At 32.1% G+C, this 22500-nt stretch overlaps 2 protein-coding genes across 4 annotated transcripts in view; one reads left to right on the forward strand and one right to left on the reverse strand.

Moving 5' to 3' along the window:
• LOC137657622 (NADH dehydrogenase [ubiquinone] 1 alpha subcomplex assembly factor 3) overlaps nt 1-22500 on the reverse strand; it is a 346628-nt gene that overhangs the window by 172012 nt on the left and 152116 nt on the right. The gene's annotated exons all lie outside the window — the stretch shown is intronic.
• LOC137656975 (uncharacterized) overlaps nt 1-22500 on the forward strand; it is a 70658-nt gene that overhangs the window by 25041 nt on the left and 23117 nt on the right. The window contains exon 1 of one of the 3 annotated variants that reach the window (XM_068391324.1): nt 5159-5594. The exons of 1 other annotated variant lie outside the window; for it this stretch is intronic. In XM_068391324.1, coding sequence (XP_068247425.1) covers nt 5196-5594 — 399 coding nt within the window. In that variant the 5' untranslated portion in view covers nt 5159-5195. Of the gene's footprint in view, nt 1-5158; nt 5595-15823; nt 16799-22500 lie in introns of those variants that run through there. One more of the 3 variants, XM_068391325.1, reaches the window with a different exon arrangement.

The following is a 22500-nucleotide window of genomic DNA, read 5'->3' on the forward strand; positions in this document are numbered from 1 at the left end:
TCTTTAGCTACGGTAAGCAGCTCTTCTAGAAGAAGGACACTCCAAAATCAAACCATTGTTCTCTAGTCTTGGGTAGTGCCATAGACTCTGTACCATTTTTTCCACTGTCTATGGTTAGAGTTCTCTTGCTTGAGTGTACACTTGGGCACACTGTTCTATCATATTTCTCTTCCTGTTGTTTTGTTAAAGTTTTTATAGTTTATAAAGGAGATATTTAATTTAATGTTACTCTTCTTGAAATATATTATTTTTCCTTAAGTTTCCTTTCCTCACTGGGCTATTTTCCCTGTTGGAGCCCCTGGCCTTATAGCATCCTGCTTTTACAAATAATGTTGTAGCCTAGCAAGTAATAATAATAATAATAATAATAATAATAATAATAATAATAATAATATATATACACAAACACACACACACACACACACACACATATATATATATATATATATATATATATATATATATATATATATATATATATATATATATATATATATACACATGCCTATATATAAATACTCGTGTGCAATGCATCCTTTATTTTAAGAAATGGTGCAAGACGCCACCAAAGGTTGCAGCCCTCTGGTTTGCTGTGGAATACTGGAAATTTACCAGTCATATTCACCAGTAAACTACTACACACTTGGATTCCAGGCAGTGATCTTCTGACAATGTAAATTATGAGATTTCTTTCTTCAGCTACCGTACGGAATTTAAGAACAAAACATTCGCTTCTATCGGTCAAAGGACAGATGGACACTGTTAAAAAACATTTAGTCTTAATCAGCCCTATTTCAGTACAATACAGGCGACCGTAATTTAACCCGATTTTGTTATTGTATTTTAAGGGTTGGTGACCGTAACATCAGTCCTTTATGTCAATATATCCGTTTTTAAAACGGTGAAGGCTGGCAACATTATTTCATTCCAGGATTTTTACCGTTTTTTACGGCAAATTTTTAACAGTGCACCTACTATAAGTCAATTTCTTTTAGCGATGCAGATTTGCACCGACTCGCAGCGGTGCCCTTTTAGCTCGGAAAAGTTTCCTGATCGCTGATTGGTTGTACGAGATAATTCTAACCAATCAGCGATCAGGAAACTTTTCCGAGCTAAAAGGGCACCTCTGCGAGTTGGTGCAAATCTGCATCGCTAAAAGAAATGGACTATAGTTTAAGGACAGATTTTCCCTCACAGTGTTATCGTATATGATACTCTTTTTTTTTTTTCCCCTTAGCCTTGGATAGATAAATAAATAGATAGAGATGACATTAGGGAACACATTACACCTGAAACTACCAAGTTCACGCTTCTGCGGGATGAAGGATTCCTTCCAAAAGATTAGCCTTTCCAAGGTCTATATGCCTTGACCCGTTCCAAAGTCAACGCGTTCCATAAACCTGACGGAGATGTCTCAACCCAGTCTTGCCGCCAAGTGGGGCATTGTGTGCATTAGTTTATGTTCTTTGCTTTGATCCTTCGGTCCCTAGCGGCACTTAAAAGTTTAAAGGCAGTTCATGAATGGCAGAAGCAAGGGACATTGTCAATGCGCTAGCTAGCAGGACAATGCCCTAGAGACTGATCATGTATACATTTAATGAGCACCCAAGCCCAGTCTCCATCCAAGTTAGGATCAGGGAAGGCCAGGCAATGGCTGCTGATGACTTAGTAGGTAGACCAAAAGCTCCCCCCTCCCATCCTGAGCTCATAAGGATGGTGAAGTTATAAACACTACTAGAAACTATCGAGCTTGAGCGGGACTCGAACTCCAGTCCGGCAGATCGCTAGACAGGGACGTTTCCAATAGGTCACCACAACCTTGCTTTTAATCTTTTTACTTTACCTTGGTTTTCCCTTCTTTTACCCTTCTTTTCCTGCCTAGCATGTTCAATTTATAGGATTGTTGTAGCCTAATGGTAACGTCTTTGTCTGGTGATCGCCAGACTAGGGTTCGAGTTAGCTCCTTTGGTGTCTGCAACCTCACCATCCTTGTGAGCTAAGGATAGGGTATTTGTGGCAGCATATAAGTCTGCATGCTGAGTCATCAGCAGCCATTACCTGCCCCTCCCTGGTCCTAGCTTAGTGGAGAGGGGGTTTGGGCGCTGATCATATGTATATATGGTCAGTCTCTAGGGCATTGTCGTACTTGGTAGGGCAATGTCACTATTATTATTATTATTATTATTATTATTATTATTACTTGCTAAGCTACAACCTAGTTGGAAAAGAAGGATACTATAACCCCAAGGGCTTCAACAGGGAAAATAACTCAGTAAGGAAAGGAAATAGGGAAAAACTACAAGAAGTTTAAGAACAACAATAACATTAGAATAAATATTTCATATATAAACTATAAAAGACTTGAAAATAACAAGAGGAATAGAAACAAGATAGAATAGTGTGCCCGAGTGCACCCTTAAGTAAGAAAACTCTAACTTAAGGCAGTGAAAGACCATGGTACAGAGGCTATGGCACTACCCAAGACTAGGAAACAGTAGTTTAATTTGGGAGTGTCCTTCTCCTAGAAGAGCTTCTTAAGCTAGAGTCTCTTCTACCCTTACTAAGAGGAAAGTAGCCAATGAACAATTGCGGTAGTTAACCTTTCGGGAGAAGAAGAATTGTTTGGCAATTTTAGTCATGTCATTTGTTTGAGGAAAGCGGAGAATGTGTTAAGACTATTCTGTGTATGTGTAGGCAAAGAAGAAATAAGCCGTAACCAGAGAGAGGGATCCAATATAGTACTGTCTGGCCAATCAAAGGACCCAATAACTCTAGCGGTAGTATCTCAACGAGTGGCTCTGCCTCTGCCATTCATGAGTGGCCTTTAAACCTTTTAACTACGCAGCTCTTTACGTTCTTTCCAATTCTTTTGGCGTTCCATTTCTGCTAGAAATAACTGACTCGGCAATTTTGAGATTTTGTTTTTATAAAGCAATCTCGTTTGTTTCAGATCTCACGTTATGATGTCTTTTTGTTTCACTTCAGTTACACAGCATGTGATTTCCTTCCTTTCCCAGCTACCGTTCCTTCACCACTCATGGAATTCCATTTGCTATATTAATCTTATTAGTTCACGATTATGTATGTAAACGGCGGATAGGTTTGCTTAAAGCAAACGGGTGTTACACAGACTAATATAAACACAAACAAAGCCACTCCAACACCTAGAAACATAAGACACCTCACACGTCCCACTCTGTCGACCTAACCGCACCAGGAATCCTCGCTGCTGGGAGGAAGGACGCTGATGAACATACGCTACCGGGGTCTAAGCAATGTCAGGCAAGGCAGTCGATCGGGACTACGGTCTAACCCAAAAACAAAGCAAAGAAGCAGTCGTGCTTAAACCGTTGAGATACTACCACTAGAGAGTTATGGGGTCCTTTGACTGGCCAGACAGTATTACATTGGATCTTTATCTCTGGTTACGGTTCACTTTCCCTTTGCCTACACATACACCGAATAGTCTGGCATATTCTTTACAGATTCTCCTCTGTCCTCATACACCTGACAAAACTGAGATTACCAAACAATTTTTCTTCTCGCGAGGGGTTAACTACTGCACTAATTGTTCAGTGGCTACTTTCCTCTGGGTAAGGGTAGAAGAGACTCTTTAGCTATGGTAAGCAGCTCTTCTAGGAGAAGGACACTTCAAAATCAAACCAGCGTTCTCTAGTCTTGGATAGTGCCATAGCCTCTGTACCATGGTATTCCACTGTCTATGGTTAGAGTTCTCTTGCTTGAGGGTACACTCGGGCACGCTATTCTATCTAATTTCTCTTTCTCTTGTTTTGTTAAAGTTTGTATAGTTTATATAGGAAATATTTATTTTAATGTCGCTATTCTTAAAATATTTTATTTTCCTTTTTATCCTTTCCTCACTGAGCTATTTTCCCTGTTGGGGCCCCTGGCCTTATAGCATCCTGCTTTTCCAACTAGAATTGTAGCTGAGCAAGTAATAATAATAATAATAATAATAATAATAATAGAAGATACAGTTTTATGGTTAGTTATCAAGGCAAACTGAACCTCTTGCTAGCTAGAGCATTGTCACTGTCCCTTGCCGAGGAGGGTTGGTCTGTACCATTCGAGCGATCAGTAGACAAGGTACTTACCTGAAAGTATCGGCTGTATGCAGTGTATTCACGAACCTTTTTGTAATAAAGTGAAAAAAAACCCATGTTCCGATGTCTCATTATCCGTTGACATGGGACATACTGTATATATATATATATATATATATATATATATATATATATATATATATATGTGTGTGTGTGTGTGTGTGTGTAAGTATACATATATATACATATATGTATATATATGTTCACTGGAAATCATGCGTGAGGTTTGTACGAGACCCGCAACTATTTCGCATAAAATATATATATTTTTTTAATTCAATTGTATTTTTAATGGATTCAGTGATTTAGGAGAAGTATATCTCACAATTCCATTATATCAAAAAATAATTTTATTCTCAAAAGTGTAAATTTTTCGTTATTCGATTATTCCTTTTTTTTCTCAAGAATTTTGATGGTTTCGTCCTTGTTTTTGCTGATTGATCGATTAATTTAGAGGTGTTTGGCATCCTGACATCTAAGGTCTTTGACACCGATTGTTTTTGCTGAAATAATATTAAAAATTGATGCCAGATTTAGTCGTTACTTTAATATATGACGATACCAAAAGCATAACCTATTATTAATTTCTCATTAATGTTACTCAGTCGTTTTTATTTGATTTTGCAAGCAAATAATAGAAAAAAAATATACCTTTTGTCAATAATGGCAATTTTCTGCACTTATGCCATATTTCTTCGTTCCTCGATCATTAATAAACCAAATGCAACACTTATTGATTTTTATTTAATGTTAATCAATCGTTTTATTTTTATTTTGTAAGCCAATAACAGAAACAGATTATATCTCCTCTCAATAATGGTATTTCTAATTCGAAAACGTGGAACCTTTTGCACTTATGATTCTATATTGATTTACATTTAGGTCATTAGGTTTTGCTTTGGACGAAAGCAGGAACTTAATCTCAGGTGACCGAATTCACGTCCAATCCCCGAAAAACAAGTTTTGTCAGTTCTCTGTACAGAGGCGTGGAAGAAAGATCATATTGGCTTCAAGCGAGGAGTAATTTTCCTGTGTGGAATCGTAAAACCAACATCTTCCCAGTGCATTTTTATGAGGGAATTAGTATCTATAAAGTTGAAAAAAATGGCAACCTTTTATCAGTGCAATATTATGAATGAATTTGTATTTATAAAGTTAAAGAAAATGTATTCCTTGGTGTTGGTGATCATTTTTATCTGTGGGGCATCAATACCTGTTGCTGATGCCATGATTGAGGAGATGGAAGTGACACCTAGCAACACCAATGGCATAGAACTCGGAGAGTTGTCCTTCATGCAGCTGGTTCTCTTCGCTCTGATCTTCCTCAAGTTGTCCGCCCTTTATAATGTCGGAGTGCTGCCCGTCGAGATAGATCTCGGCGCTCTGTTCACCTCGGGCAATAATAGCACGTTGGGCGGGTTCGTTAGTACTGTGAATAACAACGCTGGAAGAGGATTGGTTGATCCCGAAGTAAGTTTGGTAAATAGTGATTTAGTCACCTGAATCACTTTAACAGCTATAGTCAATTCTTTTTAGTGAGGCAGATTTGCACCGACTTGCAGGAGTGCCCTTTTTAGCTCGGTAAAGTTTCCTGCTCGCTGATTGGTTGGATAAAACAATTCTAACCAATCAGATCGCAGGAAACTTTTCCGAGCTAGAAGGGCTACCGCTGCGAGTCAGTGCAAATGCGCCTCATTGAAAAAAAATTGAGTATAGTGTTTGCGACCCGTCAAAAATGACGGCTACATATTCAGATAGATATGCACATACATACGAGAGCGCACCTCCTAACTACAACACGGCAGTTGTGGCGTTCCGGGTGTACCTCTTGGGGTACCCCCCTCTTTTACTAGGGTATGACTACTCTCTTCTTTCCTGCCAGAGGGACGTGGAGAGACCGTGTAGTTATACGTTTGACAATGCCGCTAAGCGTGATCGGAAATATAAATATATATATATATATATATATATATATATATATATATATATGTATATATATATGTACATAAATAAATAAATAAATATGTATATATATATATATATATATATATATATATATACACATATATATATACACACACACACACATATATATATATATATATATATATATATATATATATATATATATATATATTATGTGAACACTTCGAAAACAACTAATCGAAAACTATTATTCGAAAAACAGCTCTTCGAATAGAACATTGTTCGAAAGTTATTAGAAAGGACAATTATTCGAGATGATAATCATTCGAAATGCAAAATTCTTTATTCAGACAAAAGGTGTTAAAAAGAAAATTTCATTATTCAGAAAAATTCATATTAGAAAAATGTACTTACAAATGCGAGTTATGCACTACAGCACGCAAATAATCTCGTACTGATTTTTCGTCAAAGGTTGCCACTAATTTTTTATCCTTTTATTCAAATCATAGTATTTTTTGGAACCCTCCATATTTGTGACTCTTGCTCTTATTTTTGCAATATGAATGTCTTGCAAATCATGCTCAATTCTTAAAGCGTCTAGGAACTTCCATATTGTAGGATGATGAGATGACATTTGCTGTAAAAAGGCACTGTCTCCAAGGGCGTTATTAGTCCTAGGCAAATCAGTATTGACTCTTTCAAAACAAAACCACGTATTTATTTCAAACATAAGACTACGTCGATGACGTCTTGAAGGACAACCATTACACGAATCTTCAAAAATTTTATACAATACCAACACTCACCCTAATACAATGAATTCAAAATCACCTTTTAGCCTTGTGTGACACACGATTTGATTTTGGGCACAGAGTCACTTAGGAGAGGACACACTAACATAGTGAACACTTTCGACGAATAACACTGGGGTACTTGTGGGAGAGAGAGGGAGAGGGGAAGGCTGCGGTTCTAACTCGATCTCTATGTCTGTCTGTCTCTCACTATAACCCAACCATGGGTCTCCATATGTATGAACTTTTGGCTAATTCCAGAAGCTTCCAGGATCGAGGTGTGGTAGCGTGGGTGGTGCCCAAGCGTCAAAGTTACCAAATATTACTCTACCAAACGCTGTATGTATGCCACACCAGACGATTCTCTCAGTTAGATAACCTCTCACCGGGTATTCTCGAAATTTCGAAAACACGTATCACTAAACAATCTCTCTCTAACATGTTACAATACTCCATAAAACATAAAAGAACATTACCTAAACCATTGTTCCTATCTCGCATGAATCCTACAACACTTTCAAGTAGACTAAGCAAGACTTCATAGCAAACATACGTGAAATAAAAAGTTAATTTTTATAAAATAACGTAAAATTGTGTATATTAACTTGAATAAAAAGTAAAATGAAATCCTCGACGAAAGTCTTATGTAATTTACATAAAATACTTATATCTACATGAGAGGGGCTCATCTTACGGGCTGGATATCATCTCTTCAATGCACAAATGAAAACAATATATGAAATGTAAATAGAACTAACAATAAACTACGATATTTGCTGTACACTAGACGAGCTTCATAAGAATATATGGTTAGTTTCTAGGGCATTGTCCTGATTGCTAGGGTAATGTCACTTTCTTTTGTCTCTGCCATTCATGAGTAGCATTTAAACCTTTATAGAATCAGTGACTTGGATCAATACCAATGGCCTAGTACTTGGAGAGCTATCCTTTAAGTAGAAGGTTCTCTTTGCAGTCATTTTCCTCAAGTTATTTGACCGCCGAGATAGATCTTGGTTTGCTATTTACTTCTGGCAATATTGGCACACTGGGTCTGTAAAGGATTGGTTGATACCAAAGTAGTAAGTTTGGTAATGATTATTGAGATTACCTAAATAGAAATAGAAACCCAAGAAACGCAATTAAGATTCACAATGATAACATCATCGTGAGCTCCCGTGCAGGTAGGATTTAGGTCTTCTGTAGGAAAACTCAAGTGCCCTATTTGGACATCAAATATCTATGTGTAAAGTTACCGGTAATCATAGTTATTTCTGGAGGCATAATCACATACCGATGTTGCTGTTAAGCTAAATCTCGCGTCCCAGAAAAGACGTGAAATAATACTAAGAGTTAGAAAAGGAAAACGAGATATATCCTCTCTGGGATGGAAGCTTATGTAGATCAGAGCCGACTTGCTTCAGAGCTGGGGGGTGTGGGGTGGACTTTGTGATAATGGCCTTTATGATAGTAAGGATGGCTCCTGTAGAAAACACGATATCATTCATTGGCCTGGCGTTAGGGTCCTTGTCTAGTGATTGCCAGACTGAGGTTCGAGTCCCGCTCAAACTCGTTAGTTTCTCTGGTCACTGCAACCTCAAACTCGGTGTCCGGTAATTACATCGCTGTAATTTCATCGCGGTAATTACATCGTGGTAATTACATCGCATGGTAATTACATCTCATGCATTTTCACCGCATTATAAATACATCACAATATATCACATCGTCTGTAATTTCATCGTCAGGTAAGTAAATTGCTCAAAGCCAAAAATAAATGAACAATAAAACATAAACGTCTAACTTAATATTGTAATAGTTGTTGATGGGATCTAACTATCTAACTATTCGCAAACAGCCAGCTTGTTGACTTTTCCTAAAACAAATTAATCAGAGAAATTTTCCGTTTATTTTAGCAGCTTGTCTTCATTTGATAATAACTCGGACTAAACCCTTCAAGATGCCTCTGGAGTATTTTGTAAGCACAATGAATAAGAAAAAGTTAATTGACAACAGTCATCTATTTGTGAAAGAGAAAACAAATGGGGAAAAAAAACTATTTGGAAATGTGATAAATTTTATACAAAAAAAAGTGCCATGCAAGAGTGCATACAAATAACGAATCCATTATAAAACGACTCGGAGAACACAATCATGCAGGAGATATTGCTCGTGTTGAAGCTGCCTAAGTGATTAACATAACTAAAGAAAAAGCAATAAAAACTGAAGAAACGATACATTGTATCGCAACCCAAGCGTATGTAGGTGTATCCCAAGCAGTTTCAGGTCAGCTACCAACACCTCAGTACTTAAAAAGGAATATACGAAATGCAAGAAATGTAGCAGCACAAGTTCCTGCAAATCCAGTTAGTTTACTCGAGTTAAGCATCCCCCCCCCCCCCACCCATATAGGATAACACATTCACATCAGCCATTTCTTCTGTTTGACAATGATGATGGATCAGACAGGATTATTATATTTTCGACTCGGAAAAATCTTCAGGTATTATCCAGTGCAAGCAACTGGTATGCAGATGGGACGTTTAAAACAACACCTCCTTTATTTCATCAACTCGACTCAATACATGATATCATGAATGATGACGTTTTGCCTCTTGTTGTTATTTCAATGGCCAACAAAACTGAGGAGAGTTATAATAAGCTTTTGTCAGAACTAAAAGGTTTAGAGCCAACCTTATCACCATTTTTAATGGATGTTGCATTCTTTTTCTTTCTTTAAAATGAATTAATGAATAAATTAATTAAAAACTATAATAAAAATCTGAATTAAGATATATATATATATATATATATATATATATATATATATATATATATATATATATATATACATATATATGTTCTAAAATCTATCATAAAACTCTTATTAAAACTATACTATTATAAAACCATAAAAGCAACATTAATTTGTAAAATACATCTATTTTCTTTAAAAAAATTTACGAGGGAATCTACTGGGCAATTATCGTCTATTTAAAATAAGACTGGCGTCAAACAGCTAATAGTTCTCGAAGCCGAACAAAAAATCAAAAGCTTATTTAAAACCCTATTAATACTAAATATTTATTTTTCCTTTTTAAAATAAAAATTTTCTTGGTTAAAATAAAGACAACCATGAAAAGCATAAAATAACTAAATATTTATAATCTTTAAAAATTTAAGACGATGAAATTACAGACGATGTGATATATTGCGATGTATTTTTAATGCGGTGTAAATGCATGAGATGTAATTACCATGCGATGTAATTACCACGATGTAATTACCGCGATGAAATTACGGCGATGTACTTACAGTGAATCCTCAAACTCGTATATCCTTTCGTCGCTGCAACCTCACCATCCTTGTGAGCTAAGGATGGGGGTGTTTTGGGGACCCCATAGGTCTATCTGCTGTCATCAGCAGCCATTGCCTGGCCTTCCTTGATCCTAGCTTGGGTGGAGAGGAGGCTTGGGCGCTGACCATAAGTATATATGGTCAGTCTCCAGGACTTTGCCCTGCTTGATAGGACAATGTCACTGTCCCTTGACCCAGCCATTCATGAGCGGCTTTTAAACCTTCAAGTGCTTAATTAAAGAAAATTGTCACATCATGGAATACTTCATAAGCCTACATAGATGGCTACGTTAAGGTGTTTATATTTTCGAGTCGGTTTACTCATTCATTTGTCTGGGTATCTGTGGACAGGATTTTGTCAAAACTACTTAACGGATTTTGACGAAATTTTCACCACAGATAAATCTTCGGTCATGGACGAACCCATTATATTTTGGAGATGATCTGGATCCGGATTCTAGAAGCGGATTTACATTTTTTCACAATTCTAACAATTATGTAAAAAGAAAAAAATGACATTGGATTTTCACCAAATTTTAACAATGGATAGATATAAAGCATCGCAAAAAAAAAAAAAAAAAAAAAACATGAAATTTTGAAGGTGATACGGATCAAGATCACGATTCTGGATCAACATTGCAATTTTCACCATCTACTGTACAGTCATCATATGAAAAGTGGGAGGTAATGTCCGTAGACTTTAGTTAAATGGCAATATTCATTGGCAGAGGTCTGAAATCGCTGATTGCTCTTGTTACTAATATTTCAAGTCACCTACATATATTATTATTATTATTATTATTATTATTATTATTATTATTATTATTATTATTATTACTTTCAAAGCTACAACCCTAGTTAGAAAAGCAGGATGCTATAAGCCCAGAAGCCCCAAGAAGGAAAATAGCCCAGCGAGGAAAGGATAGATTTTTTAATTTTGGGAGAGGAAGAAAAAGAAAGGAAAAATACATTTCAGTTACTATTCCAACAGACTTTCACTCCTATCCAACACTCAATCATACTATATCGAAGGACATTAACACTTAATTTAACCCTCCTCCTCACGAAGAAAAAAGAAAATATCACTCAATTCACAGTCCCCCTTTTTTGAGACCTCTTGCTTAACTCAGCACAAAAAATATTAAAGCTAAGATTTCATAACTTTATATTTTAGTTGATATGTAATTTTGTATATTTATTAGAATTCTCATACACGTAAGCAATAAAAGAAAGAAATATAAATTGCAAAAGCTCCTGCAATTTTAGAATGTACAACGTATTTAACTGTGAATTTTTAATTCACACAATTTTTAGACACGGCATGGAATTTTCTTCTTGGTAATAATAATAATAATAATAATAATAATAATATTATTATCATTATTATTATTATTATTACTATTATTAATTTGGTTAATTTAATAGATTTAGGAATATCAATGCTAATGAATGACGAGTATTTATTTCTTACTTATTTTACTCTTAATACAAATTTAGCATAATTTTCTAGAAAAAACGGCCAGATATATTTGTTGCTAATGGAGAAAAGGTTTTTGAAATACGATACTCAAGGGTATGACCTTCGCGCAGATGTTGCATACATAGAAGATGATTATTATTATTATTATTATTATTATTATTATTATTATTATTGTGGTTGTTGTTGTTGTTGTGTTGTAATAATGATAATAATAATAATAATAATAATAATTATTGTAATAATAATAATAATAATAATAATAATAATATTATTATTATTATTATTATTATTATTATTGTTATTATTATTATTATTGTTATTATCATTTTTATTATCATTATTATTATTACTATTATTATTATAATTTTTGTTGTTGTTGTTGTTGTGTTGTAATAATAATAATAATGATAATAATAATAATAACATTATTATTATTGTTATTATTATTATTACAATAATAATAATGATAATAATAATAATAATAATAATAATAATAATAATAATAGTAATATTATTATTACTATTATTATTATTATTGTTATTATTATTATTATTATTATTATTATTATTATTATTATCGTTTTTATTATTATTATTATTATTATTATTATTACTGTTATTATTATTTTTGTTGTTGTAGTTGCTATAGTAATAATATTAAAGTTATTATTATTGTTGTTGTTGTTGTTGTTGCTGTTGCTATTATTATTGTTGTTGTTGTTGTTGTTGTTGCCGTTGCTATTATTATTGTTGTTGTTGTTGTTGTAATAATATTAAAGTTATCATTATTGTTGTCGTTGTTATTATTATTATTATTATTATTATTATTATTATTATTATTATTATTATTATTATTATCATGACTAGCTAAGCTACAACTCTAGTTGGAAAAGTAGAATGCTTGATTTGAATGGCTATTCGATTTATGTCAACTGATTTATAAACATATTTAGATGAATAGTAAAAATTTAAATTGTAAATACAGTCTATGTAAAATGAAAAATATTCATGTAAATATACAATGATGTATATATGTTATAAATTCTAAGATTGTAAAATGTGTATTTCATATTAAAAGATAAAAGAAAGTTAATTTCGGGTAAGTTATACTATGGCGTTTGTTAGGTGCGTTATATCATTATTATTATTATTATTATTATTATTATTATTATTATTATTATTATTTTTACTTGCTAAGCTACAACCCTAGTTGGAAAAATAGGATGCTATAAGCCTAGGGGCTCCAACAGGGAAAGTAGCTCAGTGAGGAAAGGAAAAAGGGAAAAATGAAATATTTTAAGAGTAACATCATTAAAATAAATATCTCCTATATAAACTATATAAACTTTAACAAAACAAGAGGAAGAGGAATTAGATAGAATAGCATGCCCGAGTGTACCCTCAAGCAAGAGAACTCTAACCATAGACAGTGGAAGACCATGGTACAGAGGCTATGGCACTACCCAAGACTAGAGAACAATGGTTTGATTTTGGAGTGTCCTTCTCCTAGAAGAGCTGCTTACCATAGCTAAAGAGTCTCTTCTACCCTTAGCAAGAGGAAAGTGGGCACTGAACAATTACAGTACAGTAGTTAACCCCTTGGGTGAAGAAGAATTGTTTGGTAATCTTAGTGTTGTCAGGTGTGTGAGGGCAGAGGAGGGTATGTAAAGAATAGGCCAGAATATTCGGTATAATTGTATGCAATGGGAAAATGAACCGTAATCAGAAAGAAGGACCTAATGTAGTACTGTCTGGCCAGTCAAAAGATGCCATAACTATCTAGTGGTAGTATCTCAACAGGTGGCCGGTGCCTTGGCCAACCTACTACCTATAAATAGCACTGAAAACAAATTAACTAAATATATGTAACTGTATTGGTAGGAACATCAGTAATCAGAATTGATTACTTTAATAGATTTTGTTTATTTATATTATATCTTCTGTTCTCTTCTCTCCCACCGCTATTCGTACATTAAGGGGTCGGTTGCTTGACGCGGCCTCTCACCAATGCCTTCAATCAAAGGCATCCTCTTCCACCAAACTTCTTTTCTCCATATCATCCTTCACCTTATCTCACCATCTAATTTTCTGCCTCCCTCTTTATCTTCTTCCCCAAACAGGTTCCTCCTAAGCCCTCCTCACACCCTCCTCACCATGCATTCTCAACACTTGTCCACACCATCTCAATCATGACATTTTTATCACTTCTGTAATCTTTACTACGCCTGCCATTTTCTTTTTCATTATTCATTATTTACTTATAAGCTTACAAAGATCCATTGACTCTTTCTTCAGGTAAACTGATGATTTACCTGAAGAGAGATGTTATTGACCCTGGGAAACTTTTGAATATAAAATATAAAATTTAGGTGAAGATAATCTCTTGAATGACCTATTCCTTATTATTAAGGCCCTTATAAATATATATGTGTTATATATAGTATGTGTATATGCATGTATATATCTATATAAACACATACATACAAAAACATTTAACCTATATATATATATATATATATATATATATATATATATATATATATATATAGACAAACATATACACACATATATGCAATTATATGTGTTCAGGCTTATATATCTGTATATGTATATATGTATCATAATATTATACAGTATCGTAAGTAATTGTGGCTATATCTGTAGGAATTAAAATATTGTGTTTATATACACACACACACACACACACACACACACACACATATATATATATATATATATATATATATATATATATATATATATATATATATATATATATGTATATATATATATATATATATATATATATATATATAAAGTTCATAACACACACACACACACACATATATATATATATATATATATATATATATATATATATATATATATATATATGTGTGTATGTATGTATGTATGTATGTATTATATTAAGACTGATTACCCTAGGTTAAATTTTCCTAATGACATAAAATATAATTGCCACAAATGAATAATAAAATCGTTTGATTATTTAGTGCACATATCCTAGTATAATCTAATTATAACTATTTTGTCACTTAATAAATAAACAATTAGATAAATAAATAAAAGATAATCTAATGTAAGTAATCATTTTTTGTTGTTGAATGAAAGTAGGTTAGTGTAACAACCTTCGGTGAACGTTTGTCTGCAAAGGTTAAAAGTAAACTTTAAAAATAAGGTTACCTGGTCAATGTATCTTGTATATTTACTTTGCAATATAAAGGATAAAATTATAAGGAAATTGCTGTTTTTTTTTTTATTTCAAAGAACACAGTGATACGCTGAATGATATAGGGATTTTCTTCCAATTAAGCGGGAGAAATTGTCGGCGTTAATTAATATATGGCAACACTGTCTGGTACTAACGGTCTCAGTAAGTGAATGAGTTCGCTCGCGTCTAAATTCCTCATTCAGCATCGGTTTTGTTAATGATGGAGATTTTGAATTAAGAGAAATTATAGTTGTTCGAGTTCATTTTAACTCATGAAATGACTGCAGAACGAATGTTGTCGAATGGAGTAAAATTCGGCCATAGATTGAATGTTTAAAAAGCGTTAGGCCTACAATTATTTGGTTGTAATACAAAGTAGTTGTTTGGGCAAATGCTTTCAGTGTTAGGACCGGTTTTGCGATGTCAATATTCTTTTTCGTTATTCTAAATTGGAAGAAAAGTGTCAAACAACATTTCGACAAACAGACATGTTCGGAAAAGTAAATAGTTTTATTTAATGATACGAGAAAACCCGAGTTACGTTTGGTGTTGCGAGCCGAGTCTGAGATTTGCATGAATCGAGTTACCAATTTTAAACTTTTTTAACGAGTTATCTAAAAGACGATTGGCCAGCCACTGGCGTGCCACGAATGCGTTAGACCGATGATTCATACTTCGCACATCATGAATCCGACGATGTAATCTCTTAGATGAAAAGGAACATTCGCTATGGTAAAGAGTTTGTGTAACTGCAACAATCGATGAATTTATTCCCTGGCCACTATTATGAGTCTGGCGGCCGACCTCTCCCGAGCTGGCCTTCCTCACAAAAAAAAACAAAGGCTTGGTTTGAGCATGGTACTAACATGCCAGGTGCCCTTCTGCCAAGGCGAGACGCGGATCTTTCGTGGTAATATTTTAGTGGATAGGTCACGCTTCGATTTCCAGGTCTGGGAAACACTTAAAAAAAAGTGAAAGAGAAGCTTCTTGCTTATCAATGAATTTCACGTGATTTTTGAATACCCAAAATCCACGCCAAGAGGTTCCACGACACATGATGGAGAAGCTGACCGAGACTAATCATGTGACGTATCCAAACATCTTTTTGTGCATGAGTGGAAGGTCGGACGACGTGTTGTTTCCCGAAAGCGAATTGCAAACATACTTACGGATCAGTTTGAGTCCTCAGCGGGGCTTTGTATGATCGGAAAACCGGTCCTCTATATGTTTTGTAGGTCATCTTCGAACCCCGAGGCAGCCGGCGGGCGTAGTAGAGGAGCATTTCTTGTAGGGAGGTGGGAAAGGCTCCTGCCACATTGCGAGCACACACCGCTCGGCCGATCTCGGGTTTAAGGATCGCTCGTTGTTTCAGGAGAAATGCCTCAGAGGGGGAAGAAGAAGTGCGGGTGAATTAGACCGATAATCCTCTCTTCCCGGAGTATTAAGAAGAAGAGATCCCTTGAGAGATTCTTGATCGCTCATTGCGCCATGAAAGTGGCGGCGAGAAGTGATTTGAAATTAGGAAATAGTGCGAAGGGGAGATTGATCTGTTGTTTCTTTGGGTGATACCAAATCGATCAAGATGAGTGACAAGACGAAAACCGAGCGCGAAATACTGTCTTTTGCAGTCGTGATCTTAGTGTTGATAGTGTCGTTTTTCTTAGTGCCTGTCTTTGGTACTATAGAAGAAGTTGAAGTTACCCCGACTAATACGAATGGGGTGGAGCTCGGTGAATTATCTTTTATGCAGTTTGTGCTGTTTGCTTTTATATTCCTCAAGTTTGTCGCATTATACTCTGTGGGGGTTTTGCCTCTGGAAATCGACCTAGGGGCAGTCGTCGACAAGTTCTTCAACGCCACCGTCAAAGGCAGAGGATTTGTCGACAGCGAAGTAAGTTATTGATTGTTTGAAATCCATTCAAATTAGCATCTGGGTCTCGCTAATTTCAAAAATTAGGTTAAGAATTAGCTGGGAAAGATGCTATTCCTGTATAAGTGATTGTTTACAAATTGTCTTACTGGCAGGGCTCTCGTATGATGTTTTCAAGGGATTACCTCAGAAATTACCTCAAATTTAGACAAATTACCTTAAATACTATAAGAAAACAAAACTCATAAAACGCAAAACAATTATATCATGATTAACAAAAACTTTCTATTTTGTGAAAAATCTGAAAGATTAATTTTGGATACACAGTGTTACTCTATAACCAAAAGATTACCTGATGAAAAAAATACTTTAAAATGATCTTGAAGGTACCATTATTATTATTATTATCATTATTATTATTATTTGCTAAGCTACAACCCTAGTTGGAAAAGCAAGATGCTATAAGGCCAAGGGCCCCAACAGGGAAAATAGCCCAGTGAGGAAAGGAAACAAGGAAAAATAAAATATTTTAGGAACAGTAACAACATTGAAATAAATATTTCCTATATAATATATAAAAACTAACAAAACAAGGGGAATAGATATTAGATAGAATAGCGTGCCCGAGTGTACCCACAAGCAAGAAAACTCAAACCCAAGACAGTGAAAGACCATGATACAGAGGCTATGGCACTATCCAAAACTAGAAATTTCCTTAAATCAGCCAAAATACTCAAATCTAAGGGAATTACCTTGAAAATGAGAGCAGGTAATGGATGCGTGTCACGTATTATTGAGAAAGCCGTAATTACTCACGAGCATCTAAGTAATTATTCCTCTTTCATCAGGGAAGCACCAGGAATGTATTTATAGACAAATAATAATAATAATAATAATAATAATAATAATAATAATAATAATAATAATAATAAAAAAAAAGATGAAGAAGAATAGGAAGAAGAAGAAGGAGAATAAGAACAAGAACAAGAACAAAAATAAGGATAAGAATAAGAGTGAGAATAATAAAAATGATAATAGTAATAATAATAATAATAATAATAATAATAATAATAACAATAATAATAATAATAATAATAATAATAATAATAATAATAATAATAATAATAATAATAAAGACAAAAATTCTGTAAATTAAATATCCAACTCCAAGCATTAATTCCACTTCCCAGAACTGAAAAAAAAATATCTTTCTGCATCTATATGACCAGAATATTTATTATCTATTATTCATTAATGAATAGTCGATCAGAAATCGTCTGCAGTGCAACAATAACTTTAGTCTTGTGTTATTGCCTTTATCATGAAACAGTTATTGAATTGTATAATACTTATTATGATATATCTTGCTTTTCCAACTAGGGTTGTATCTTGGCTAGTAATAATGATAATAATAATACTATCAATATTAATTTAATAAAAAAAAAAACATACTCGAGAACCAGCTTCCTTGATAAATAATTAGACAAGTTCAAATATCATGATTATCAAATTGCTATGCAAATCATTATTATTATTATTGATATTATTATTATTATTGTTATTATTATTATTATTATTATTATTATTATTATTATTATTATTATTAGCTAAGTTACAACCCTACTTGAATTATTATTATTATTATTATTATTATTATTATTATTAATACTAGCTGAGCTACAACCCTAGTTGAATGATTATTATTATTATTATCATTATTATTATTATTAGCTAAGTTACAACCCTACTTGAATTATTATTATTATTATTATTATTATTATTATTATTATTACTACTAGCTAAGTTACAACCCTACTTGAATTATTATTATTATTATTATTATTATTATTATTATTATTATTATTATCATTATTATTAATACTAGCTAAGTTACAACCTTACTTGAATTATTATTATTATTATTATTATTATTATTATTATTATTATTATTATTATTATTAGCTAAGCTACAACCCTAGTTGGATTATTATTATTATTATTATTATTATTATTATTATTATTATTATTAGCTAAGCTACAACCCTAGTTGGATTATTATTATTATTATTATTATTATTATTATTATTATTATTAGCTAAGCTACAACTCAGTTGGATTAGTATTATTATTTTTATTATTAGCTAAGCTACAACCCTAGTTGTATTATTATTATTATTATTATTATTATTATTATTATTATTATTACCAGCTAAGCTACAACCCTAGTTGGATTATTATTATTATTATTATTATTATTATTATTATTATTATTATTACCAGCTAAGCTACAACCCTAGTTGGATTATTATCATTATTATTATTATTATTGTTAATATTATTATTATTATTATTGTTATTATTATTATTATTATTATTATTATTATTAGCTAAGCTACAATTCAGTGGGATTATTATAATTATTTTTATTATTAGCTAAGCTACAACCCTAGTTGTATTATTATTATTATTATTATTATTATTATTATTATTATTATTATTATTACCAGCTAAGCTACAACCCAAGTTACATTATATCTCAAAAAAAAAAAAAAAATCTATTGGCCTCTTATTCCCTAGTTGCCGAAGTAGTCACAAAAACAGAGATGTTACGTAGACAGGTGTCGTGTTTTTTTCGACTAGCTTTGGTATTCAGAACACCTGTGTGGACACTGAACGCCAATTATCAGTCGGAACATACGTGTCGAACCAGCGGAGGGGTCCCCCACCCTTCCATATCTGCTGTGATACTGTTGTACACCCATCGTTTTGCGTGTGATGGGAATATCCTATTGTTGAGGGATTTTGTTTATTAACGAGAAATGTGTGACGAAGGTAGAACAAACTTGACCAATTCGTTGCCAATCGGTGGATGAGTAACTGAATGATATATATATATATATATATATATATATATATATATATATATATATATATATATATGTATGTATGTATATGTACGTATACATATAAATATATATTTTAAGATTTCATGTATTATCATAATCATTATAATCATTATCATTATTACTAGCGTACCCGTCCTTTCAATATATATATATATATATATATATATATATATATATATATATATATATATATATAATAAATATATGTGTATATATATACATATATGTATATATATATGTATATATATATATATATATATATATATATATATTGTATATTTTTGTTTATATGTATAGTCAGACACTTGCTCTTTATTATAATTATTATTATTATAATTATTATTATTATTATTATTATTATTATTATTATTATTATTATTGTTATTATTATCAATAATAGTAATATCATCATCATATCCAATTACATAATAGCAATCGCCAGCGTAACTCTAAAACTAAAACTAATTCAATAAAAAAAACATTTACATCCAAGACCATTCTTCCTTTCCCATCCATTAACAAACCCAAATCTGGCTCCATAGTCCTTTCCTGGGACATGTCCCTTATAAGGGTCATGATTATTCTGGGTGGGGACTTTTGCGCAATTAACCAACCTCATCTGTTGATGAGGACCCCGATTGGTTATTCATTAGTGAGTCTGTTTATTCAGTGCTGAGCAGCAGTGGTTGCTAGACGGCGTTTTACCTTGGACAATTTTTGGAGGTATTACAGATCAAAGATAATAAATATGTATATGGGTTTATATATATATATATATATATATATATATATATGTATATATATATATATATATATATATATATATATATATACAGTATATATATATATATATATATATATATATATATATATATATATATATATACAGTATATATATATATATATATATATATATATATATATATATAGTATAGGTTATACATATATAGTATATATACAGTATATGCATATACATATACCGTGTCATATATGTATATACAGTGTATATAAATATGTATATGTATACACACACACACATATATATATATATATATACATATATATATATTTATATATATTTATTTATTTATATATACATATATTTATGTGTATCGAAATAATAAAACAGAAATATAAGCCCTTACAAATATCGGTTTTAAGCCACAGGCTATAACAGTTAAACCCTAAAGAATTAATAACTAAACGACTTAGTTAGCTACCACATAAGCCCATTTTTATAAATCCTTGATAAAGGTACGATTTAATAGAAAATCACTAAATTTAAAGAATTCCTTGAAATTATCATCTAACCTTTCCACGATTTTCATCAGTAATCTCTATAGATTTTCCTTCCCATTTTATATATATATATATATATATATATATATATATATATATATATATATATATATACATATAAAAATTAGATGTTTATCGTCCCTTTCCTTAAAGGCCACCTCGTCCACACATGAGAAAGTATATTATTATTATTATTATTATTATTATTATTATTATTATTATTATTATTATTATTATTATTATTATTATACAGGGAATAATGGCCCAGTGAGGTAAGTAAACAAGGAAATACAAAAATTACAAGATAAATAATAAACAAATCTAAATAAAATATAAGAACAGTGACAGCATTAAATTAGAATTATCATCAGGCTAAGAATTGTCCTCAGAAAATTAGCATTAATGTTTTCAGTCAAGGAAATTCCAGTTAATAAAGATTTTATTCATAATATAGAATATAAGACCATAAAGACAGTTAGTTGATCTATTAATTGTAGTCTTCATAAGAAATATTTATTGAAATATTGATAGCATCCGACAGTTGAATTGTTGGAACTTCAGAAGCTTCAACTTGCAGCGAATGTTTTCATGTTGAACAGGCTGACATAAGTCTCTGTTCATAGTTTATATAGGACAGGTCAATAGAAACGTTGTTACTGATCTTAAAATACTTTATATTATAATTAATCATTACTTTTCATGTAGTTTATTTTCTTATTTTCTTTCCTCACCGGGCTATTTTTCCTTGTTGGAGCCCCAGGGCTCGCAAGAACCTGCTTTTCCAACTAGGGTTGTAGCTTAGCTAATAATAATAATAATAATAATATTAATAATAATAATAATAATAATAATAATAATAATAACAACAACAATATAACAGTAATTGTTATCCTTAATAAGCCTCAAAATGTGAACCGGATGATATATGATAAAGAATCTTTCAAGTTATTGCATTTGACGATGGGAGATTTCAATGCGTTTGTTTATATAATTATCATTGCACGTAAAAAGGGTATATTTTTCTTTCGTTCTAATAGCGATGAGAGTGAAATATGTATATACCGTAGTTCTGTCTCTTTTCTATAATCAGTCTTATTCTATTTGCTAATTTATTTAATGTTTAATCTACTTTTACTTTTATGTTTTATTATTGTATTAGCAAATCTACCATTTGACAAGCTATATTTTTCTTCATCCTTAACTTTAGTTCTGTATACTTCTCATTTTTAATTTCATATATATGTATATACAGTATAGTTATAAACACGCATTTATACTGTATGTGTTTATTTATATAAAATGCATTCGTTTTTACCCAAATATTTTGAAGACCTTTTGCAACATACACATATAATCAATCATCATCAAGTAATGGATGCTTTAATCATGTTTGCTAATACAACATATATTTTTTTTTCTATTAATCCAAACATTCATGTTTTTCAACTTCATAGTTACAATCATTCATTCATTATTCATCATTTGAGGATAGGGCGTATGATACTTTCTTGGTCATTG

The sequence above is a fragment of the Palaemon carinicauda genome, chromosome 18 (genome assembly GCF_036898095.1).
Source record: "Palaemon carinicauda isolate YSFRI2023 chromosome 18, ASM3689809v2, whole genome shotgun sequence".
Classification (NCBI taxonomy): domain Eukaryota; kingdom Metazoa; phylum Arthropoda; class Malacostraca; order Decapoda; family Palaemonidae; genus Palaemon; species Palaemon carinicauda.